Below are 25,008 nucleotides of genomic sequence, written 5' to 3'. Positions count from 1 at the left end.
CCGGCGCCCCCGCCGCCCGGCGTCACCTTTTCAGCGGGCCCTCCTGCTCCCCTCGTATCGATCGCTGGGTAGGGAGGGGCGGGGGGGGGGGGAGGAAATGGCCCCGCCGGGCGTCATTGTGCCGCGTGTTTTTGTCGAGCGTTTCATGACGGGCCTGGGCCCCGGCCAGCCTCGGGTCACGTGTCCGTCATCGGCGGACGGCAGCGCGCTGCGGACCGGGTGTTACGGGACGCCACTCTGCAAGAGGGAGACAGCTCTGCGAGAGTGACTATGTGAGAGAGACGGCTCTGCGAGAGAGACGGCTCTGTGATGGAGACGGCTCTGCGATAGAGACAACTCTGCGATTGAGACGGCTCTGTGATGGAGACGGCTCTGCGATTGAGACGGCTCTGTGATGGAGACGGCTCTGCGATGGAGACGGCTCTGCGATGGAGACGGCTCTGCGAGAGAGACTGCTCCGTCGGCGGGGCCAAGCGACGCCACTCTGGCGCTCGGCCGCGATGAGGACTGCTCCGGCCGGGCTGGGCACCGCTCCGGCCCGGCCGAGGCGTCACCTCGTGCCTGGCGTCGCCGCTTTCCCCGCATTGTTGCTTTGGCGCCAGTACGGTGGGCGGCGCGGCCGTCCGCCCCGCCTGTGGGAACGCCGTGTCCTCGGCGGCCCGGGGCGAATGCTCACGTGCGGCGCGCCTGGCGGCGGACCCCACCGCTTCCGCATTACACCACAAGCAGATCGAACAGACTGCGATCCGCTGAAGCAGCGTCCTCTCGGGACAGAAGTGCTGTATCGACGACAGGTCGATGGACGGCGCTTGGTTGTGAAGGAGTGGCACTGCATCGGCACGGCCCACTACCCGGAGAATCAGTATCCGGCCTCCAGACGATTACTGATTGCCTCGTTGCGCCAACGCCTTTGTTAAGCGATGAATGGCGATGACTGTAGTCGGACGTCACCGAATCAGTCTTGGCATTCATCAGCTGCTGTATTGATGAACAATAGTAGCGTACTGTCTCAGTTGCGCGCATGATTATCCCGGACCGGTGCGGTCCGCCTCCACGACTCTTGCAGACCTCGCTCCATCCGGCACGGTGCGTCTGTCCGGCGTCGCCGCGCGCCTCTGAGGCCTCGTGGCCTCGTGCGCGGGCTCGGCGGCGCCGGGCATCACACTCCCCATCTCGGCCGTGGCCGGGGCCGCGGTCTGCGCGCCCGGCAGGCCGTGACGGGCCGGGAGCAGGAGCAGGAGCAGGAGCGGCCGTCGCGGCCAGGCAGTGATCGCTGCACGCCCCGGCGGTACTGGCCCTCGCCCGCGGCGCCGCAGCCGCCACGCGACGGGCTCGGTCAAGGATCCGCTCGACTGGTGCGCGGTGACACGACGCGTTCTTTCTATATGCCGTACTCAGTGAAAGACATTTTGTACATTCTTCAGACCTGAACACCGACCCATGCAGTATTCTGGCTGTATCGGTATTTCGGCGTTCAATATTTGAGCAGTTTGCTGCAGTCACTGGCTCTCGACGCAAATGTGCTTCAAAACATCTCGGTGCAAATACGCTTCAAAACATACCACTTTCGTATGGAATGCAATAGCTGCGTAGGCACGCCTGCGTTTTTGCCAGCTGCGCTCCATAATTGCCTGAAAATATAAACTAATTTATTGAGCGTCCCAGTGAGTGTCCCAAAATAGCCAGTTCCGAACCGCTTCTTCGAGACCAAAGTTCTAAGACGCGACCGCATTACGGTCCGGTTGGGACGTGGTCAGTTACAGAGTTGTTCGTTAGCAGACAGCTTTGTGTGGGCTGGAGATCGATACATCAGCGTCTGTAACGGGAGCGGAAAGCACTCGCCCTCCATCGAGCGCGCGGGGTAGCGTTGCGCAGGCGTGTTCGCAATGCCCGCGGGGGTGATGGAGGCTTTACCAGGCGATGGAGCCGCCGTGGAGCTCCAGCGCCGCGCAACTTCCACAGTCAAAGTCGGATGTGTTTGCCAGACGGTTTCGTGACGTGTGTCATGCGAGCTGTGTCCTTGTGACGGTTTGAGGCATGACCTTTCACACGTGACGCGCTGTCCGGAGGCCGGCCGGCGAGCCCGTCCGCCGCTGGTCATGACGGCGGCGCACCGCTCACGATCGAACGACGGGGAAAGCAGCAGTCCAGTACCAGACCGCCTGTCGGTCCAGCGGGCTATCGCCGGACCCTGCCGTGCACCAGCAGTCCGTGGCCGCCCCAGCTTTTAACCCAGCAGTGGGTGTGAGCCGCCGCTGTGTCCAGCAGTGCAGCAGTCTGCCGCGGCCGTGGGCCTCTGGCCGCCGGCGGGCGTCCGACGCTGGCGCTGACATCTGACGGCGGTTGTCAGGCTGGGTCGGCCGACAGGGCTGCGTCACGTCTGCACCGTGTCAGCTCGATCGACCCGCGTCTGGCCAGTGTCTGCCCGCGTCCGGCCGGTGTCTGCCTGCGTCCGGCCGGTGTCTGTCCGCGTCCGGCCGGTGTCTGCCCGCGTCCCCCCGGTGTTCCCGGTACCGCCAGACGTCCGCCGAGCCGGACCCGTCCGCGGCCCGCCGCCTGGCGTCCGACACGGGCCCGGCCTATCACCGCCAGCCATCTGCAGTGCTGCACGCCCCGATCGATCGGCGTACTGTGCAGCAACAGCGCGCGGCTGACCTCGCCGGGCCGCTTGGACCGTTACCGCGCTGTGCATGTCGCGCGTCGCGCCGCCCTGGCGTCACAGCGCCGTCGCCGGGGGCGGCGGCGATGGGGCAAGAAGAGGGGAGGGGGAGGGGCTCGCCGACCGCGACCGTTTCTCGGTCGTCGTCCCGGCTTTGTTTGTCGGTCGCGTCGCTTCGAGCGGCTGCGTCTTTGTGCGGCGGGACGTGCGCGCGCGCACCGGCCGGCATATCGCCGACGATCTGTTTACGTTAGCCGCCAGCTGGCCGGCCGGCGCGGGCCGCTCCAGCGCCGCCGCCGCTGCCGCCGCGGACGCCCCGCCGTCGGCGCCGGCGCGGCAGCTGACTATTTCCGGCACGGCCTGCGCGGCGCGTGCGCCGGTTTCGACAGGGACAAAGCGGGCCGACGGCGGCGCCGGCCGTCGGAGGGCAGAGGCGTGCCGAGGCGCGCGGATGACATTTGAAAGACGTCCATGGTCGGACCCCGAGCCTTGTGCCTGACTCGCCGCTGCATTGTGACCATCCCTTGCTCGCTGCCTTTTTTGGGACCACCAGTGGACTCGGGATAGAGGGATCATGGTCAATGTTCACGCATCCCTGCCCCTGTGAGGCAAACAGTGCAAAGCGCGTAAAGCATAGAGGAATTCATGTCAACAACCACCAGTCAACTTTTTCACTGATATTCACACACACACACACACACACACGCACGCACGCACGCACGCACGCACGCACGCACGCACGCACGCGCGCGCGCGTGCGTGTGTGTGTATACCAGCCATATGTAGACCAGGTCGGATCTCTGGTAAGAAAGGCCTGCATCATATCCAGTTATGCTTTAAAAATGATCAAACGCAAGCCTTTGTGCCGCCGCCTGCTGCAGCAGCGCAGCGGTCGGTGCGTGCCGCACGGCACCCCTGCCCGGGGCGATCGCGCGCGCACGGGCCGGCCGCCGGCGATGCGTCCGAGGGGTAGGCGGCCGACGCTCGGCTGTGCCCGGCCCAAGGACGCGGCGTCACCGGCCGGCCGGTGTCATTATCATATGAAAACTGCGGGCCGGCGGTAGGCCAGATGTCCTGACGAGGCCGGGGACGCGGCCCTGTGGCTGAGCCTCGACAGAGCCGGCCGCCACGCCGCCTGTCACGGGATGTCGCGTGTCCGGGGGCGGCGCTGGCGCCGGCGCCGGTGTCTGGCGCGTCACAGGGTGTTTGGACCAGTCGCTGTGCGCAGCGCTCTGCCGCCGTGGCTGTATGGACTTGGTGGTGAGCATAGACGGATGCTCTTTTGGAGGTAATGCGTATATGTCGCCGGTCAGTAACAGCGTTAGGTTCGCGTTGAAAATTTGATTGGCGTAGTATGAGCACTCGATCACACTTACTTGATTAAATGGCAGGTGCTCTAGCGTAAGCGGACAGGTTGTGACGTATCGCTGTCAGCCGGCACCCAGTTGTGACACGTTTAAGTAGCTTAAACACTGCACGCACAGTCCTTCGACCGATGCAATCCCAAGTGCCGCGAACAACTTTCTCCTAGCCTCGTCGCACAGTCACTTGCAACCAAATCGGCGGCGGCGGGGTCTGTCCCAGATCTCGGCGCTGGCTGACGGGTTGCTCGACGGCGGCCGGCGGGCAGGCCGAGGTTGCTCGACGGCGGCCAGCGGGCAGGCCGGTGCCGCTTGGCGGCGGTGTCTGCAGGCCGCAGCAGCTGTCCGTGGCGCAGCTGCACTCGGAAGCGGAGTTCGTGCGGCTAATGAAGAAGCCGCGTGCCGGCCGCACGGCGCGGGACTAAATCGGGCGCCGGTAAGTGGCGGCACGTGATTCAGAGGCCGCAAAGGTGACAGGTCAGGCATCTGCTCAGGCCGGCGCAGACCGGACCGGGCCGCCGGCAGCCCGGCCGGCCTCCACGTGGGCGGCTCCGAGCTGCGACGGACAGGTCATGGGTGGCTACGCTGGACGTAGAAGAGGCTGGCTGAGGTGGCGTTAGAACTCTGTCATGCGCAGTACGGCATGAGCTGACGAAGGCACGCCATAGGCGGCTGAACCTACGGTCCGGCCGGCCGCTGCAGCCGAGCTGAAGCGAGCCGGTTGTCCACGGCAGGCAAGCGGACTATGTCAGACTGCATCAGGGTCAGCAATTTGGATCGGATCCGGATTCGTCCGATGTCGGCACCTTGCAGAGCTCAGGCGGGGTCCGATCCGAACGCTCGCGGCGATTGATGTCCTGTATGTCAGATATGCAATAGATGTGGTATGTGATTGACGTTTTTTCACGGTAGGGATCTTCGGGCATATTGTCTCTGGTACGCTGCGTATGCTCGTCTTGAGGTGCACCGGTTATGCCGGTCTTGAGGTCCCGGTCAGTGGGGCTTAACGATTTATGACTGAAGGCCTCATGAAATGGTCACGTGATCGACCTACAAACGACGGTTCTCGGGCGGGCGTCGCTCCTGCTGTCGGTGGGTCGGCTGCCGGCCAGCCCGCGCCGCCGCCGCCTGATGTCGATCACGGCTGACGGCCTCGGCGATACAGCACGGCGCCGCCGGCTCGCCGCCATCGCGGCCGGCTGCGGTCATTACCGTGCGCGGCCGAGCCTGGTTCCGGGCCGGGCGCGGCGCCGGCCACGAGCACGCACCTCGGCCACCGCCGCTGCCGCCGGGGAGGTGTTCATTATCGGCGGATGAGACGGCCGACGCCCACCCGCCCGCGTTCCGATGGCGCCGTCGGAACGCGGCGTCGGCAGCATCGCTGCAGGGGCGGCGGAGTGTGACTTGCAGCTGGATCGCAGCCAGTTGTCAGTTGAAGATACGTGGGGCGGCTAATATCCACGGTCGGTCCGCTTCGGTCGCGGCATGTTATAGGAACTGATCTTCGGCAAGTCTGGCTCATTGCCGCTTCTCTGAGTCCTGTTAGAGATCTTGTACGCGCTGGCTCGATTTAGCTCAGACTCCTGACTCCGGCTGGCGTAGATGCATGCTGATCTATGTTCAGCCCAACGTGAACTGCAAACCACTTCTGTTCTGTCCTATCTCGAATGTGTTGCTGACTCCGATACATCCCGACTTAGTCTGTTTGCCTGCCGAGAGTCAAGTCAGTCGATTCAGCTTGACTTTAGCGGCGCCACCGGGGTTTGGAACCGATTCCGTTTCCGACGTCCGTCGACCGTCCAGCTGGCCTCAGTGAGCGGCTCCCGGCGGCCCCGCGACCTTGCCTTCGTCGGCGGCACGCCCCACGCGGGGAATACGCACCCTGCCGGCCACAGCTCCGGCCACAGCTCCGGCCACAGCTCCGCCTGCTTGCCGATTACCGGCTGCCAGTGGGTGGTCCGCCGGCACGTCTGGCCTGGCTCCCTACCGGAGGGTGCACCCAGGCACTTGGCTGGGCGGTATGCACCCAACGGCGACTGACGACTGGGGCAGGGCTGCTGCAGGCCGGCTGGGCTCCAACTGTAGGGGTGCAGGGCTGGAGGGTGCCTTACTGTGGGTAGCCGACGACTGGGGCAGGGCTGCTGCCGGCCGGCTTGGCGCCAACTGTAGGGGTGCAGGGCTGGAGGGTGCCTGGCTGTCGGCGCCCGACGACTGGCGGTAGGGTGGGAGGCAGAGTTGGCGCGGCTCGTGCGCTTGGTGCCAGCTCTTCACGCCGTCAGACAGGTGCGTCCAGCGTGGCGCGATGTCCAGCTGCCGGACAGCGGGAGGGCAGCTGGACATCGCGTCGCGAAATAGTCGAGAGGAAATGCCCAGCGGGAGGTCTCCTCGTTCGGTCTCGGTCGGCTGTGCCAGATGAGTGAAGGGAGGCGCTGGTGACCGTGGTTGACACTGATCGGTGACGCTGACCCTGTTGGTAGTCCAGCTCGGTGCCCGCCTCCACAGCGGAACGCCGTCGCTCATTGGCATGCCATTCCACGGAGAGCGCGTCGCGAAATAGTCGAGAGGAAATGCCCATGATCATCGTGTAATCGGCTGGTCTTTTGGACGGGATGAAGTCATCCCGTTGAGCATCATTTTTCTAACGTCGGCACATTCGACAGTCGGATTTTCCTTTCAGTTGTTGGGGATCCCTGCGATCTATCGTAACGCGGCTATCTGATTGATTGATTCACCAGTCACCATTGTGGGCGATCGATTGGACCGGCCAGGCGGCCAATCCGTTCGATTGGTCTGTGCTCTGCTGGAGCTGAACCCGTGACCCATGACTGACCTTTCCCTGACGTGATTCGCTGCCGTGTTTCCGTAGCAGATTGATGTCCCTTCAAGGATGAATGCTTGGACGCATCGATTTCATGGCTGATATGAAGGTTGTGTTGATTCATGGCCCTTCATAGTTAGACAGTGCTGTCACAACGGGGTCTACGGCCGCCCTGCGGCTTCCGCGGCCCGGTCGTTGATTGGCTGTGTGCATGCGATCGACGGAGTGGTTCGGGGCGCCGCGACATCGCCGCACCTGACCCGACCCGACTAGGCGCCGCGCGGCGTCCGACCGCCGTCTGCTGACACTGGAGCTGCCGGCGGGCGTGCCGGCGGTCCCGAGCTCGGCCAGCTGCTGCCGGTGCCGCAGCGGCCCTCGCCAGCGCGGCGGACCGCGCCCCCGCCCCCCGCGGCCGGGCAGCACTGCGAGCCGTGACGCCCAGAAGGTCACCTCGTGACCGCCATGTTACGTTGCAGCGGGCCTGCCGCTCCGTGTACTGACGGCGGCCGTGTGGGCGCGCCAGACATGACTTGGCCCGGCTGTAGGCGAGCTGCTGGAAAACTTATTAGCTTTGGTTGGCCTGGCTTGCTGTATGTTCGGAGATGGTTCGACAAGACGGGCGTTCCAATTTAACTTCTTAACTTAGTTGTTAGTTCTGGAACGCTGGAGTGGATTTGGTGACCAAGTTATTGGCTCTGAAACGCTGAAGTTTGTGGAGATTGCGGTGAGCCTCCTGTAGCCAGTCGTATGACCCTGTCCGTGTGTCCAGTCCCTCGTCTCGCGTCTGGGGTCTTATGTTTCCCGGCCTCGCATTCCCGTCTCGTGTTTCCAGCTGTCTACGGGCCAGGAAGTACCGCCTGCGTCCCGCCTCATACCTCCTGTCTCACGTCTCTCATTGTTTCCTCCCGTCTCCCGTCACTGTGCGTGCCGACCCTCCCCGCCTCCCACGTGCTCCCATCCAGCGTCTCCCCGGCCGCCATGATCGGCGACGTTTGTCGAGGTGGTCGGCGAGCGGCCCGTGCGCGCAGGCCGACCGCGACCCGTCGCCGCCGCCGCCGCCGTCGCCGCTCGGGGCCTCATCGATCGTCACCAGCGCGTCTCGATGGCGGCTAGCGCGTCCCCTCCCCGTCCCCCGCCGTGCCGGCTGGCGTCGGAGGCTGCGCAAGACGCCGCTGCTGGACGGACCGGCCCGCGGGGAACTGGGCGGGGTTGCGAGCAGCGGCGGCCCCCGAGACGGCATTGGTGGCGGCCGGTGCCGCGGCGCCGTTCTCGGGAGGCGATGGGTCTGTTGTTGGACACGTGAAGGAAGACCGGGCGGGCAGCCGGCCGGCCCAACCGCCAGCAGAACGGCAGAATGAAGCCCTCTGACGCAAGCATCCCCTCTCGCCCCGTGCCGATGGTCGGGGGAGGGGGGGGGGGGGGGAGGCTGATCGCGTCGGAGCGCGCGGTCGGCGACGGTCGCTGCCGGCGGTGCCCGCTGCCGGTACCCAGCGCCAGCTCGTGACCAGCTCAGCCGCGGCGCCTCACTAGCAGGTGTGTCGCCGGTTACGCGACGGGCTCCGCTGGAAACCAGCGGCGGAACTCCATTAAAGGCGTGGTGCTGAGTGCCAGGTGTTCGGAAATAGGGTGCGTTTTTCATTTCGCGTTTTTTATGTTTTTGTTTGGCGGAGGCCGCTAGGTGTACCCTCATGGGATGAAAAAAAAAACATTGGAGCATGATCTTTCTTAAGTATGCAGATGAAAGGTTCGACCAAGTGTGAATCATTCATGCCCTTGGCCATCGCAAATTTGACTGCTGAATATTACGGTGGCACCACCAGTATGAGATCCATCACCAGTTCTACCCCTCATCGTCCCACCAATCCCAAGACCGCGCTCTCTGCTAAATATTACGGTGGTATCACCGGTATGAGATCCATCACCAGTTCTACCCCTCATCGTCCCACCAATCCCAAGACCGCGCTCTCTGCTAAATATTACGGTGGTATCACCAGGATGAGATCCATCACCAGTTCTACCCCTCGTCGTTCCACCAATCCCAAGACCGCGCTCTCTGCTAAATATTACGGTGGTATCACCGGTATGAGATCCATCACCAGTTCTACCCCCCGCCGTTCCACCAATCCCAAGACCGCGTTCTCCGGCCTTAGGGCCCCCGGATGTGACCTCGCTGCTGCCCGTTTCCCATCCCCGCTAGCGACCCGTGGGTAACCCCGGGGGGGGGGGGGGGGCAAGCCAGCTGTCAGCAGCTGGCTAATCTCGAGCTGGCAGACGAAATATGGGCGGTCGGGGTCCCAGCGGCGGCAGTGGCGTCACCTCCTGTTGACACGGGCGCCAGAGACGGATGCGGCCAGCAGGCGGCGCAGAACTGGCTGGGTTCCGAGCTCCCCCCCCCCCCCCCCCAGCCGCCATGGCGGGGACGGCGCCATGCGGCAGATGGCGGCGGCGTGTCATGGACGCTGTGAGCCCTGACCGCTTCTTCTAGCCTCTCCTGCGCTGGGTCTGGTTTTTGCGTGCGGTGGTATGATCCAGAAACCGGGCTGCCGCAGCGTGAGAGGCGGAGAACTGATTCCTCGGATTCGGGGAAAGCAAGCCGTTTTTCTACGCCACAGCTCTGGGCGCTTTATTTTTTATTGCCGTTGGTTGCGGGGAAAAAGCGTTGATAGCTGCATTACGTTAGGATCCATACAAGCTTGTGCTGATTGGTACGACACACTTGTCTTTGTGTCGTGTTGTCCACTCGTTGTCATGACAACGCACTGATGGGAAATACTGAAATCACTCGCGCGGCAAAGGCATCGCTGCTTGGTAGATAAGAACTGGTTTACGTTAACCTGTCGGCATGATAAGTTGCGACGTTAATGTTCCTGACAGTGTCGTCGCATGATATCCATTCATCATGCCCTGAACAGTAGAGAATATCGACATCGATGTGGACATACACGTGTGCCCACAATAGGCGCCCAATAACATCGTTATCGGGCGATTCATATTATTCTATCAGCCCGAGGTAGGGTACCCTGGAGGGGAAGGGACAGTCGTATCACCACCGCGTCGCTCATCTGCTTATTTGGCTAGAAGTGGCCCGCACGTGTTTGGACAGAGGACCACGCTGCATCGCTCATGACGGCCATCACGGCCCGGGAGAAGCTATCGACCCCGTCAGGAGGGCGTGGGGGAGAGCGGCGCCCTGCCGCGGGCCGGCAGAGGTGGACGGGTCTGCCCTCCGTGCAGCGTCACGCCCCCGCGCCAGGGCTCAGTCCGGGAGCAGGACTGCGGGCTGGTGCGGTGGGGCCCCACCTCCTCAGCACGCCGGGCCGCCGCGCCACACCCGGGGCGGGAGCTCTGACGCGGTGACCCGAAAAATATATATTTTGTCAAGCTCAAAAAGCAGAAGGTAGCGCGGAATGCGATGGAACATTTTGTATATTTGTACATGTGTGTTTGAGTTCTGTAAAACAACGTGGCCTTTATGCACAGGCTATTTATTATGAAGCTCATAAATTTGTTCGATGCTGAAATATTATGTTATTTGCACACATCCGTTTCTAAGATCCTTGCTTATGAGTGGGCTGCTTCGTGAACGGAAACATTGCATTGGAATAGATAGAGCACCTTTAAGCTCATGACACATCTTTCCCTTTTTTCTCGTATGTGAACGAAGCATGTCAGATGGCTGACAATTGACAGATTGGTACAGGCAAATGCGTAAGGACATCAAATTATAACTTTTAGTTGATAACTCTCCATTTAATGTGCAGCGTGTATGCACCCTCTGAGTTTGATTCCCACGGGCCTCGAGTTTTGATTTATTCCCACTTCTGAAGGCCGTCTGGCCCATATTGCGCTGCACCGGGACCCACTGGCCGGATCCGGTGCTCACCCGCAGTCGGCGCGGATGCGAAGCCGTGATGGAGCGAGACGGCGCCAGGCCGCTGCTTGTGACGCCGCTGACCCCGTGGAGTGGCGCTCGTCTCCTGTGACAGCCGACGTAACGGCCGGTGGCACTCAGCAGCTGCCATGGGGCACAGAGCGCATAGACCGCAGACCGCAGGACAGGAGGGGGAGGGGGGGGGGGGGCTGAGGCGTTTGGGCCGAGTAATTGGGTTCGTTAGTGGGTGTGCCGCCAGCCTGTAGCCAATCACTCTCGGCCTCGCTCCGACGCCGGCAGTTCCTGATGAGAGCGGAGTGGGAGCTCTTCCTTCCAACACCTCTTCCCTCTCCCTCCTCCCGCTCCCCGCACACGCACGCGCTCGTAATCGAGCCCGCGCCACTCCAGCGGGGAGATAATCCCGTGAGTGGCTCCGGCTGCCGTAAAAGCGCTGTCATCTGCGCGCGGGCATCGGAACGCTGTCTGCATGCCGCCTCTCGCCGGGCCCGGCATGCTGCCCGAGCGACACCTGCGGCGCCGGCGAGGACGCGCGCCCGGCGCGTCACACTGCGACAGTTGCGCTCTGGTCGAGTCTGCGCTTGGTCCGGATCGCCGGCCGGTGTCGCCGGCAGTTGCGGTACCGCACCAGGCGCCGCTCCAGGCGCCGCTCCAGGGTCACCCTGGGGTCGCCCTGACGGCCGGGCGTCGGGACGGCTGTGGTGCCGCACCAGGCGCCGCTCCAGGCGCCGCTCCAGGGTCACCCGGAGGTCGCCCTGACGGCCGGGCGTCGGGACGGCTGTGGTGCCGCACCAGGTGCCGCTCCAGGCGCCGCTCCAGGGTCACCCTGAGGTTGCCATGACGCACGGCCGGGCGTCGGGGCGTCGTATGCCGTGTCCGACGCTGTCCAGGCGCCGTTACGGCGTCGGAGCACGGCACTGGTGCGGCCGCGGCCACTGCGCAGCTCGCGCGGAAGCCCGTCTAGTTCCCTGCACTGGGAGCCGGGGTCGCGGCGGATGTGGCTGCCAGGATCTCCCTGCGTGGCGAAGCTGTGATAACCAGTGATGTTCGCCTTCCGGCATCTGTACTGTCTTATTTTGTGCAAAGCGACCTACGATTTTCAATGATGGCAACCGATCAGTTCAACGTACGCGAGATCGTATGCGTTACAAAAGCACGATTTTGAAGGGAACAGTCTGCTGCAACCTCAGAGTAGATTACGAAAGACTTGGGAAGTGCAGTCACCCGTCGCGCGCTGGCGAAGTTTGATCTCCAAGGTACCAGCCATAACCCTCTGGGGTGTCTGACCTGGCATGCGGACGAACCCTGGCGTTTGGTTATGCCCTCGAGTCGTCTGCCTGCATATCTGATTGACTGCGTCACGAGCTGTCGGGCGCCGTCACAGGCCGCCGTTTGACCGTGTCAGGTCACACCGGTGGCTTATCGGGGCGGCGACCGTCCCCACGCGCCGTGGCGACGCTGCATGAGCTCACCCCTGTTCGGGGGCCGCCTTCTGCTCCGGCTGTGCACGGCTGCAGGGCTGACATCTGGACGGGATCCGTCCCGGGAGCTGGCCGTCGGGTCGCACCAGCTGCTCCCCATCAGCCGAGGGCGTGGGAGCGGGACGCGGGCTGTCGCTCCGCCGTCTGCCGCCGGGCGGCTCCGAGCCGGCAGGCGGCGCGGTGTCTGGGCGCGGCTCAGTGGGCCACACAGCGCCTCCGCGCGCACAGCGCTGCCCGGCGACTCTGGGTCGGCCTTCTGCTCGCCTGTGTCCGCTGCGCGGCGTGCCCGATTGCCGCCGCTGCCGCCGCCCGGATGGTCGTGTGTTATGGGTCGGTGCCGCCCGGGCGCGCCGCTGATGGCGGTTTAATGTTGGTCAGCGTGGGCGCCGACCGCCGCCCGGCCGCCACCAGACCGAAACAACCCCCAACGGGCGTGACTCGGCCCCGACCGAGGCGGCGGCGGCGGCGGCGGTGGCGGTGGCGGTGGCGGTGGCGGGACGGACCCGGCGGCCGTCGCCGACCAACCGCCGAGATACCCTCCAGGCTTGGCCACGGCAACGGCGTTCGTTCCCGATGGCAGAGGCGGTGCTGGATTCCGCTAACGTCAAGCAGCCGGTTAGCGGAAACCACCAGCTGTTTACCGACGTTTTCGATGCGTAGCTGCAGCATGCGCGACAGCATACTCCTGCCGTGCACAAGCGGTTCCTCGACCCACCGCTGAGAAGCTGCACAAAGGCGTGGCGAAGGCGTGCGTACTTGCCATCTGGGCCACCGGTGGCCGGCGCAGCGGTCCGCTGGAGCTCGTGGGTAAATGCGGGCGGCTCAGGGCGTGGGAGGTTGCCGGCTGCGAGCGAGCGCTCACCGGGCCGCTTATTTACTCGGCAGAGACAAACAGCAGCCGCCGCGACGGGCCCGCCGCCGGCTGTCTTGCCCGGCTGGGCGGCGAGAGGCGGACGCCGCAGCCGGCTGAGGAGACACGGTGCGCTGACCGGCGGCGGAGGGGCGGCGCCGGCGGCTTTCTCCTGGTCACGGGGTTGCGCCGGCGTGACCTTGCGCGTCACGTCCGGCCGCTGGCCGGGGCACCGGACGCAGCCGGGCGGAGCCGGACGAGCTCGGTCGGCAGCGGCCGAGAGCGGGGCCGGGGCGGCAGAGTCTGTCACCGATCAATAGCCGGAGGGTGGCGGGGTCTGTCGGCGCTCACTCACAGGCGCACAGCGGTCGGACAGCGCCGCCGCCTGCTGCGATGGCCGCCGCCTGCGGTGCCGGCCGTCTGCGCGGCTGCGCGACGAGCCGCCAGCCGGCGAGGGGCCGCGGTGTCACAGGCGGCCTCGGCAGCCGCGCGCGGCGGCTCGCCACACCCGGGCGGCGTCACCTGTTGCGCCGGACTGGGCGTGCTGCTGTGCCGGCTGGGCTCAGCTGCAGGCGACGGAAACTTAACAGTCGTGAGGTCTTATCTTGTAAACAACCGACCTGGATTACAACGTGATAACTCATAATGTCCCAAAACTATGAGCTACAGGCTTTTTCGCTCACATCAAATGAGCTTGGTCGCCTGGTATGCGGTATTCCACAGCCAAGTGGTCCGCAAACGCTTGCTTACAAGTCGCTAGCTTAGGTGTGTCGTCCATGGAGGACTGCTCAGGCCAGAGCAGCGGAAACTGTCATCAAGTGATGTGCCGGCTTCCTCGGTGGCCGTTAAGCCTTGTTAGGCTTCGCTCGGGGGTCAGCGTGGTCCTCTGGTCGTTGTGGGCGATCCAAGCATGCTTGGCTTGTAATGCATGATCGCACCAGCGATCATTGCGTAGCATCGATTCCACAGAACAGATGAATCGTGATTGGTTCTTGACACGGTCAACTGTCGTGTTTACGTGGATCTGTGGTATGCTCGTCGTGGTAAGCTTTAGGACTTGATGTTCAGGGGTTGCACCTACGGCAGGCTGGCTATGCTGCCTGTGTTTCTAACCGGCAACGAAAAGAATGATGTATTGGAATCAATAGTACCTCTTTCTGAAATCGGGTGCAGGGTAAGATTAACTTAACCTGCCCCGAAACCCTGATTTCTCCCCGGATATCGGCCACTGATGTGCGTCCTTGATGTCAAAGTTAGAATTAAAAAAAAGTATTTGATCGCTTCCAACAATAGTCATGCATTTGGGTGCCAAGTGTACCAGCATTTCAGACACTTGCTACATTCCATTGGCACAGTATGCCGTTTTTGCTCATATGCATTAGGAGGGGGAGGGCTCAGAAGAGTATTGAGGGGACTCAAATCAGCATTGGGGGCCTATGCCCACCCACCCACGCACCCTCCTTCCCGAAAGTGTACAAAGTGCCCCCCCCCCCCCCGCCGACCACAATACATTTCACACAAGTGACTGATGAAATTTGTCAGTCATCCTTTTATGATCCGTTGTTCTGATCTATTAAAGCTGGCGTGTCGGAGCTTTGAGGGTGCTGTGCTTCGGAGTGGGGCCCTTGAGGCTGGGTGCCGCCATATATAATCCCTTGAGCAGCCGCGCCGACCTGCCTCGAACCCATAACATGCTCTCCCCCAATCGAATTAAGCCCCGCCATAAATTCCCTGAGAGCGGCTCCAAACTGACGTGGGCGCTCTTGAAGTGAAATCCAATTCTGTCTGTGGGCCTTTCGGCGGCCCGCTGAGATGCCCCGCGGTCTGGGGTGAGGGCGGCGCCGCTCGTACATTGTGCGCCGCCGCGGCCATGTTGACGCGAGCCCGTCTGGGTCACGGGGTCACCGGAGGAGGGCGGCCGAGCCGTGACGCGGCGCGGCTCCGCCCCCGCGGTGATGGGCATCTGTAGCTAGCGGCAGTGGCGGCCGACAGCGCGGCGTCAGAGGGTGGCGGCTTGTGACCCCGGCTGGCGGCAGCGGCGGCCGACAGCGCGGCGTCAGAGGGTGGCGGCTTGTGACCCCGGCTGGCGGCAGCGGCGGCCGACAGCGCGGCGTCAGAGGGTGGCGGCTTGTGGCCCCGGCTGGCGGCAGCGGCGGCCGACAGCGCGGCGTCAGAGGGTGGTGGCTTGTGACCCCGGCTGGCGGCAGCGGCGGCCGACAGCGCGGCGTCAGAGGGTGGCGGCTTGTGACCCCGGCTGGCGGCAGCGGCGGCCGACAGCGCGGCGTCAGAGGGTGGTGGCTTGTGACCCTGACCTCATGACCCGCGGTCGGCGGGGAGGGCAGGCTCCGTTAGTCACGGGTCTCCGGTCGGTGGCCGCACGCTGTCATCATGTGGCTCGGGCGGGCGGCTCGTTTTGTTCTTCACCCAGCTGATAATGTTCGCATTCATACGCGCAGTTTAACTGTATGTTTGGCGGCGAGGAGGTGTGACGTTTTGGTCACAACCGCTCTAAACCGCTGGGCCAGAAACTGACCTTGAATGTTAGAAACTGATCTTGGTTCACCAGTGGCGTGATTCCGTGTGATGCTGTGTGATTTCGTGTGATTCTGTTATCACATGAAACATGCGTTACTGCATGATACGTGCTTGTTACCGCTGCAAATGGTGTGTCGTGCCGCCATCATGTTCATGCAATCCGCGCTGTAAGCGTGTTGGGCCGTTAGCTGCCTCCTGTTTTCTCTCAGAGAATAATTACTTTCAATGTTGGCACACGCAGTTAAGTGATGTGTGTGGAACACGAATCCACAGATTCAGGCGTCTCTCTCTCTCTCTCTCTCTCTCTCTCTCTCTCTCTCTCTCTCTCTCTCTCTCTCTCTCTCTCTCCTCTCTCTCTCTCTCTCTCTCTCTCTCCTCTCTCTCTCCTCTCTCCTCTCATCTCCTCTCTCTCTCTCCTCTCTCTCTCTCTCTCTCTCTCTCTCTCTCTCTCCTCTCTCCTCTCTCTCTCCTCCTCCTCCTCCTCCTCCTCCTCCTCCTCCTCCTCCTCCTCCTCCTCCTCCTCCTCCTCCTCCTCCTCCTCCTCCTCCTCCTCCTCCTCCTCCTCCTCCTCCTCCTCCTCCTCCTCCTCCTCCTCCTCCTCCTCCTCCTCCTCCTCCTCCTCTCTCCTCTCTCTCTCCCTCTTTGTCGCGGGTCAGTGGATCAGCCGGGCCCTCCGTCCCTACATTTTGCCCGACTGGCTGTCCGACCGCCCAATACGACTACTGCGAGCGATTTCCGAGAAGTCACCTTGCCAGGGCAATGATTGCATGTGTGTTTTACATTGTTTCACCATGCTACGCGGTCTCGCGGTGAGAAACTCGACTGTCGCGTGGGAACAGGCGGTGCTGCTATCATCGAAAACAGGAAATATAAGCACAAAAGTAACACCGGTAAGCCTGCGACGCTGACCGCCCTAACGAATGTGTGTTGTCTCTGCCGCAGATAATCGGCCTGGTGGTGCTCGGCTGCGCCCTCTGGCTCTTCTTCGACACCTTCTACTACCTGCAGATAGCGCAGACCAACGACGAGTACTACCGCGGCACCTACCTGCTGATGGGCGTCGGCATCCTGATGACGGTGGTCGGCTTCCTCGGCTGCGTGGGCGCCTGCCGCGAGAGCCCCTGCATGCTTGGCACGGTGAGGAGACCGGCCGGCCGGTGCGCGCCGGCGGCTCTCAAAACTGGGAACTGGGAGAAACGCTGCTCAGTGGCCCCGAGTGTGCAGACTGTAAGCTATGCTGATTGTTGGGGGGGGGGGGGGGGTATTTTGGCGCGGATCGTCGTACACCCGTTTATCGAGAGCCAGCGACTGCTGCGGCGATATTAGCGCTCAGGGGCCTGGCATGATCGGGATTCGAACCCGGACCCGCCAGCCGGGATTCGAAGGTACTCACCCATAGGCGGAAGAACGTCTCAGAAAGAAATTGGAGGTGCCAAGACCAACTGAGCAGTACATGGTTTTCCTTATTCGCCATAGTGTTAATGCCTTCGCCGTAGGGTTGATAATGCTCAACATTCTGGAATAATGGAGTGCCATGGCGCCCGCGAAACCCCCACCTCATTGGCCTAACCGCTTGGCTTTTACGCTCTCAAGCTATGCTGCAGGTATGACCGCATTCTTAAGCGTTCAGCTACCGTCGTAACGAAGCGAAACACGCGGCCACATCGATCGTGGCCGGGGATCCGAAACCCAGCTGCTGAGGCGGTAGTCTTGAAGCCGCGGAGGCGCGGTCAGAAGGTGACCATTGTACAGCCAGACCACAGGTGCAGACTCCCGCTGGCAGATCTGGCTGTCGTCACTGATTGTGCTAGGCTGGGATTTGTCCGTGCCACTTGATGCTGCGCCGGTAATCAGCCACACGTCTGTCGCTTGATCACTTGCTGATATTGGTGAGGGCCCACCGTCTTTGTTCGGGTTTGAGCCGGACCGTGAAATCAAAAACGTTTGATGGACTCTGAAAGTGATGTGCTCGTCGAGGCCGGCCCCGGTGCAGCGCCGGAGGAAGCCAGTTGGACGCTATGCAACGTCACCGCGCGTGGTGGAGGCGCCCAGCTGCATCCGGCCCATATGGTGGATGGGTTCCTGTTCTCTCCGAACTGAGCATGATCCGCACCCCTCCGTGCAGTAGTTGCGGTAAACTCTGTTGGCTCACATTGGCGGAGTGCGCATCGGGCGGCGCTCCTACACACTGCTTTACCGCTCATTTATACGGTCTTAGCTCGACTGCGAATGTTTTATGTATGATCGTGCGCTGAGCTAGTCCAAACGGCAGGCTGGACATGCCATTGTACATCACACCGCGCTCCACATTGCCACTGGTGCTTTTATAGCACATAGCGACATCTCATGTCGCTAGCCTTTTGGTGGAGGCCAACGAAGCCTCCGCTTGCACTCATAAGACACGTTTTCGACACGCGCTGCTCATGCAGGTTGGCGCAGTTCTCCAACCACCCGGCATGTAAGGTGGTCTTTTCAGGACGCACTGCGGCATTATTTCAGAGCGGACGCCAACAGTATAATGCTCCATTCCCTTGACAAAAACAACTTATTTCAAGAAAGCAGGTATCGGTACGCGTGAGGTTTTAACATTCCATCAGGCTTTGACTCCACCGTGGGAGGTGGTTACGCCGAAAATTGACGCATTTTGTGCAATATTGTTAAACACGACAAAATCCCCTGCCACTTTCGGACCAAAGCATTAGAACTTGTTGACGTAGTTGACTCATATTGAGGATGCCACGCCAGTTTTACCGATGGTTCTTAAACTAAGACGGGTGCTGGGTCTGCATTTGTGCGTAGTATCGCGACTAGAACGTTTGCATAGCCATCGCATGGTATAAAGGTAACGAACCTGCAGACGCGGCGGCAAAACGGGTAGCACACGCACCATGTAGACGATCTCTACCCCTGCCGTCCAGAAACTTGTATCCGGCGATAGCGGCTTATGTTAAACGAAATGCCGGCGATGTTGGGACGTGGAGGAAAATGACAAGCGAAGGGCAATCAGGCCACAGTTGGGCTCTTGACCATCAGGCTCACGTGCGGTGAGACATGAAGAGGTCGTGCTATGTCGCCTGCGAATCGGCCACACATATGCGACACACAGCTATTTCTTGTGCCGTGGGTAGACCTCAGCGGCCCAGATACAGTGCGCCAATGACTGTTCGCCACATTATCCACTTTTGTTCACCTTTCATGGAAGAGCGCTTGCGTTACTTCGGGCGATGAGCTCAGGATCCGACCTATTCGGACATATTGGGGAACCACTCTTCCTGGCTGCACTCCAATCAGTTGTTTTAATTTCTTGCAGACGTCAATTTTTCAGTAATGGTTTTTCCAGTGTAGTTTAAAAATGTTCCACTGCCTAGTTTTAGTTATGGGCGCAAAATGACCCCCTCGTCAGTGTGCCCTCAAACTCAAATCGCCATTATTGCCGCCCGTTTGGGATGCCTCGCGTCCAGACTGCGCTCCTACACAGCACATCTCCTTCTACGAGGACAGCTACTGGCATAAGCCTCGGCGGCGACAGTGCCAGCTCTTCACGCCACATCGAATCTGTCGCAGTGCGATGTCGGCCGCGCCCCCGCTGGCGCCCCTGGCGGCCCAGCTCTGGCCGATGACGGTACGGCGCGGCGGCGGCCAGCTCCTGGCGGCGACAGAGCGGCCCGGTTGGCTGGACGCACTGCCTGATTGCGGCCGGCCCGTGCCGATGAATTAACGAGCGGGCCGGCGGCCAGCTCGTTAGCGCGCGCTGCTCGTTTGTCAGCGCTGGCGCGGCGGGATCGGTAGAGCAAGCCGGCCCGGCCCAGGCCCGACCCGGCCGCCTCCCGCGGCTGAGAGCGGCCTGCGAGGCGAGCTAGTAGACTTCGGTCGAGTCGAGTCTTCAGCGAGTCTTCGGCCGCACGTCGGGGGCGCCCTATGACGCCCTGCTTGCCGTCGGACGTCGCCGCCGAAGCTGGAGCGTCGTCAGCCGCACTCGCGCCCCAACCCGACGCATCGCTCTCACCCGCCGGTCGCCGGTCGAGCCGGCTGTGTTTAAGCCGGCCGCTGGACTGCGGCGTCACCAGGTGCGGCGCTGAAGTGCTGTCCTCTGATGACCCGGTGCTCGGGCCGCCGTCAGCGGTGCGGACACGGTTGGAGCAGCCGGTCGAGAGCTGTGGGGGAAAAGCTGCTGGATTGGACATGTTTTAACGGAGAAAGACTAAAAGTCGCGACGATTTCTCCGAGAGTTAGTTCAAAATCGCCTCATTCCCGCCGCATCGGTGTTCTCTGTGTGTTTGTGTGTGTGTGTGTGTCATTGGGGCTTTACAACGCACACAGCCGCCGAGGCCATATGGCGTCGCTTGCCTGCCAACCTGGCAGGAAGGGCGGGCACCGCGAGGAATCGAACTCCGTACCTCTGGTTTGCCAGACGCGCACATCGGTATTCTCGGCCCCGCCACCGCGACCGTACCGTCCTCGCCACCCACGGCTGCGGGAGGTGCCGTCCCCCGGCGCCGGCCGTCGCCCATCGATCTGCCGGCACGCGGCCTCAGATGGATGGCGTGCGCCACCGCCGGCGCCGCGGCGCACACGTGGCCGGCCGGCGGCCGTTCCCTGCGCGTGGCGGCGGCTGGGGCTGCTGCCGCCCTCGGAGGAGGCGCGCGGCGCTAGGCCGATCGAACGCCGCGCCGCCCTGCCCGGCGCGCATACAGAGCAGCGGCGCGCCGGCGCGACCGCGGCCTCGGGATGGCCGCTGGGACCATTGACCCGGCCGGGTCACTGCCCCCGGCCGGGTCACGGCCCCCGGCCGGGGTCAGGTTGCTGTGATTTCCCCGGGGCGCTGGCCGAGGACGGCGGACGGGGTCAACTGCTGTTGACAGTGGGGGGATGGCGTTATAGATGCGAGAGAGCCCTGGGGAGAGCAGAGAAGAAAAGCACAGCCATAGAGGATGAGTGACTCCAGGTGTTCGAAAACCCCAGAGGGAAAACGCCGAGTCGTGGCAGATGTATTAAGTAGCAGTTGTGCCAGTCAGCAAGTGTTTCGTTGTGCAATCACCGCGCTCTTCAAGCAGGATGTTGTGTGCGGATCGCACGGAGCTTGATAAATATCCTGAGCGCAGCATTGTGGCTAGAGCTCTACTTAATATGCCGCTACTGTAGCCCTCCCGTGTGACTAAGCCTAACAAATGGTCATGTTGCTTGATTGACGAGCTGCGAATCTGCCTAATCTCGGGAACCACTCGTACGTGCTTTGGAGCCGTGTTATGTGCTCTGGACCATGTTAGAGGGGCGGTTCAGTAAACAGCTAGAGCAGCTTTGTGGAACTCGCTGAGCTATGGGAAAGAATGGCCGCTGCTCCTCTGCGGTGGCGATGTGGAAATGTCCACGGTTTTCGTTGACTTGTTTGTCTCACAGGCAATATCCGCCCAGTGCTGACGCCGGCTTCTCGCGGCAGTCGTACTGTCAAGGCCAAACACAACCAAAGCATCATCACGCCAACGTATCGTTACACTTCCCTCGTTCCATTCCACGTTCCGATGGTGCCGAGGAGCTGCCTGAACCGAAGCCAGGGAGAGCCTGCGGCCCGGGCGCCGCTGGATTTGTCCGGTTTGTTTTCGACAGCGGCTAATGCATAAATGAATACGACGGGCCGCGGCGGGTGGGGCCGACCGCGCGCCCGACGAGCTGGGCCGTCAGGCCACCCGACATCGGCCCGGCTCCTGTGCTGCTCCCCGGCCCCGGAGCGGCGCCGGACCGCGTGTTTATTTGCGCCCAGCGCGCCCCCGCTGGGCCGCCGCGTGCCGGGTGCCTGGGGCCGGCGACAGCGCCGCTCGGCAGCGGGCGCCGGCCGGCCGGCCCGGGCCGCCGTTGCTCTGATTTTGCGGCCGCTGGTCTGCCGAGCACTGCGCGTCCGGGAAGGAACAATCTCTACCCAAGGGCACCTCCTATAATTAAGCGGTCCTTGGAGGGGGGGGGGGGGGGTGGAAAGGGTCCGTCATGGAATGGCGGAATGACACTGGGTGAATGTGAGTGTGAGGTTACTTTATGCCTTTATGCATTTATTATGTATTTTATGTCACGATTTATTCATCGTTCACTTCATGTCACAGCGTATTTATTGTCCAAGAGGCGACATCGGCCTCGATCTACAGGGGATATTTCGTAATTCGCCATGCTCCAAAACGTTGAAGGGTCGATGTTTAGAGATCATCGTACCTCAGAAGGCCTATTTCATAAATATGCGGCCCTTTTTCACAGCATGTGCCGTTGCCTTCCGCGAGTGAGAGTGAGGAAGTGTTGATGAAAGAGCCACAGCACTGCTGTTTCTTGTGTTATTGTTGCGTCAGCGTTATGTCACGGTCCCGTCATGACGGAGAGCGTGGGGACCCCGTCCCGTCATGACGGAGAGCGTGGGGACCCCGTCCCGTCATGACGGAGAGCTGTCGCGCCCGCGCCGGAGCCGCCCGGCCGCCGGGGTGCCGGTGACGGACGGAGCACCCCGCTTCCGGCCGCTGCCGGCGGTGACGCCGCCTGTGCCGCCCTGCCCGCAGTTCTTCACGCTGGTGCTGCTCATCTTCGTGGCCGAGGTTGCCAGCATCGTGTGGATCCACATGAACAGGGAGACGCTGCGCAACGAACTGCGCAAATCGATCGCTGCCGCCGTCCGCGAGGACTACGGGAAGGTGAGAGCCGCCTCCTCACGGACCGCCGTCAAACTGTCGGACGGACCGCCGGCCGTATCGCTGTATGGAACCACACTGACCGTGCTGTAGGCACTTCCTGCGTCGTAACATGCTCGGATGGAAGTGGAGCACGCTGCGTGGAGACTCGCTCACCTTGTTATGCACAACATACGGTTTTTCAAGTGGAGGGCTACTGCTCTTGCGATTTTTTTCGTTACCAGCATTACAGACTGGCCCGTCAGGCAGAATGCCTTTCTGTGTTTTGAATGAGAGTTCCGTCAACACGGATTCGCGCCAAAAAGTGAACAGCGCCCCAATCCCCATCGGCCTCGTCGAGCATTCGGTGTTTGTCCTGCCACGTGATGGCGGAAATGCTCACTACTGTTTCTATTTCTGTCCGCCAGGTGCTCCCACGCACAGAGGCACTGGACGTGATCCAATCGCAACTTAAGTGCTGCGGCGGCACGGGGCCGCGCGACTGGGCCAAGTCCTACTACAACAACGGCGACGGCAACAAGTCGGGTCTGGAGTTGGGCATCCAGGGCATCGCCAGCGCGGTGGGGGTGTACAAAGTGCCGGCCTCCTGCTGCAACGTCCAGCCGGACGACCCGCGCTGCGAAGCCGCCCAGCAGGTGCAGCTGGCCGGCCAGCTAACCGACGTCATCAGCCAAGAGGTGCGTGCCGGGGTGTCGGATAGGCCAGGTCATCCGCACTGGTTGACCGATGGCACTGTCTCGTGTTGTACTGAGTGGTTCGTCCATTTGTGCTATGTTGGGTTTGATGTCAACATGGACAACGTCGTAACTTTGTAACTTTGTCGTAGTAACTTTGAACGTTATTTCGTTTGGAAAAAAATTGAACCTTGCAGTAGTTCTAAGCTTGTGTTACCAAAATGCGCTGGTGTGAACAGGTAAAAAATCGGCTGCGGTCGTATGGGGCAGTGCCCGATTTCATCTGTGTTTGTTGGCGACCTGCCAACATCGTCATCGCGTCTATTGCCAGCGTGTGATTGTGTCATGCGGGGTTCCCCACCGGCAGAAGGGAAGCCAGTGATCGGGATCTGTGAGATCCGGCCGTCTCCAGTCTGATCGTGGAAGCGCCGACGCCTCATGTTTATGTGTGTGTGTTTGTGTGTGCGGCAGGGCTGCGGCGACCAGCTGCTGCAGTTCCTGCAGGACCACACCTGGGTGGTGGTGGGCATCGTGGCCAGCGTCATGGTGATCGAGGTGCTGGCACTGATGATCGCGCTCAGCCTGTGCATCACGGTGATGCGCGCGGAGCAGGAGTACAAGGCCTAGTGGACTCGCCACCACCCGAGAGAGCGAGAGAGAAAGAGGGGGAGGGGAGAGCGCATGCGTAAGGCGGACCTGTCAGTACAAGCGGCCGGCCCCGGGCGCCGGCGTCGATAGTCACTGCCGTTGGCGACGGCGGCGGCCGTCTGACGCCGCCGTGTGCCGGCCGCGGCGCCGCCTCGCTTCAGTGGTCCGCCGCGCCGCCCGGCTCAGAACGGGCGCCCGCAGCGAGTGACGGCCGGGTGCGCCGAGGACGGAGAGTGCTCGGCCCAGATCGTGTTCTGCTGCTCTCCTTGTGGCGGTGTGAGTGCGAGGGCGTGCGTCCGTGTATATCCACTAGTTTTGTATGGGCGCCGGGTGCTGCCGCCCCGCGTGACTGGGCGGCCGAGTCTCACCCAGTCTGGATCGCATACTTTGTTTTTGTTATTTTATGTTCCGCGTAGTGGAGGAAGTACTTAGGCGTGTTAACGAAATACTTAACTGAATCTCGCCAGTGCTTTGCGGGGATTGCGCTACTCTTTTCGAAAGAAGAAGTGACAAGTATACCCATATGTTTTTGTACAGGTTCCGCTCCGTTGTGGGCCCACTGTCGTGTTGGTGTCACGGGGCGCGTTCAGTGTATTCTCTGTCCGTAAGCTATGGTGCGCCGGACGTGTGGGCGACACGGCGCGGCACAGTTTTACGGCATGCCGTACAGTCTGCACAGCTCGCTTTTAGTGGTGTCACGGGCCGTTGTTTCCGCCGTCGCCGTGCGGTCTGGCTCCGCCCCGTTCTCTGCCGGCCGCCACCGACTGGCCGCCGCCGAGGCGCGCCGGTCGCTGATTGGTCGGACTGCTGCTTGTGACTGAGCTTTGCACGGAGGTCAGACGTATATTGTGTTTACGCCGACTTACCAGCTTCGGATGGCTAGCTACAGCTCGACATGGGGTCTCCCCTGTACCTCAACACGAGAGTGTCCAGCTACAGGGACATTATTCCATGCACTCTGCCTTGCTAACATCTTCCAGATCAGGTCAGGCTCTTGATGGGCCGCTTCCAGAATGCCTCAATTCAGAGCCGCATCACCGGATGACCTCTTTCGATTAATCAAACGACAGCCGAGCGCATCAGTGGATCACATGCTGCACCGTATCACCTGTGCTTTATTGACAGCCGTTACCATTGGGCACGCGAAGTTCGGTTTTCATTTTGCAGGTGAAAACACCCGTCATCTGTTACCCCAGCAGGAATGCGTTCCAGAGAAGCATGTTAGGGCTGAGTCATTTGTAGCTTACGTGGCAGGGCTGGCAACCACTCTTTTGCATGCGCTTACCAACGTAATTCCTGCATGCTGGAATGCAATTATTTCTGGACGGTAATATGCGCCAGGCTAGAGCCGCGCGACAAGGCGGAGGATAGGCGCTGGAGCTGACGGCTGAGCAGAGGTGTTTATAGTTTTGTATTTTCGCAAAGGTCTCT

At 61.8% G+C, this 25,008-nt stretch overlaps 1 protein-coding gene across 1 annotated transcript in view; it reads left to right on the top strand.

Moving 5' to 3' along the window:
* The window catches only part of LOC119107410 (CD82 antigen), a 29,995-nt gene extending 4,987 nt beyond the window's left edge, over nt 1-25,008 (top strand). The window contains exons 2-5 of the mRNA XM_037230846.1: nt 16,536-16,730; nt 22,127-22,258; nt 22,663-22,932; nt 23,401-25,008. Coding sequence (XP_037086741.1) covers nt 16,536-16,730; nt 22,127-22,258; nt 22,663-22,932; nt 23,401-23,556 — 753 coding nt within the window. The 3' untranslated portion in view covers nt 23,557-25,008. The remainder of the gene's footprint in view (nt 1-16,535; nt 16,731-22,126; nt 22,259-22,662; nt 22,933-23,400) is intronic.

This window comes from Pollicipes pollicipes, unplaced genomic scaffold (assembly GCF_011947565.3).
Source record: "Pollicipes pollicipes isolate AB1234 unplaced genomic scaffold, Ppol_2.1 Scaffold_6686;HRSCAF=7923_pilon_pilon_pilon, whole genome shotgun sequence".
In the NCBI taxonomy this organism is placed as follows: Eukaryota; Metazoa; Arthropoda; class Thecostraca; order Pollicipedomorpha; family Pollicipedidae; genus Pollicipes; species Pollicipes pollicipes.
The sequence above is the reverse complement of the archived record's forward strand: the minus strand, read 5'-3'. Positions and strand labels throughout refer to the sequence as shown.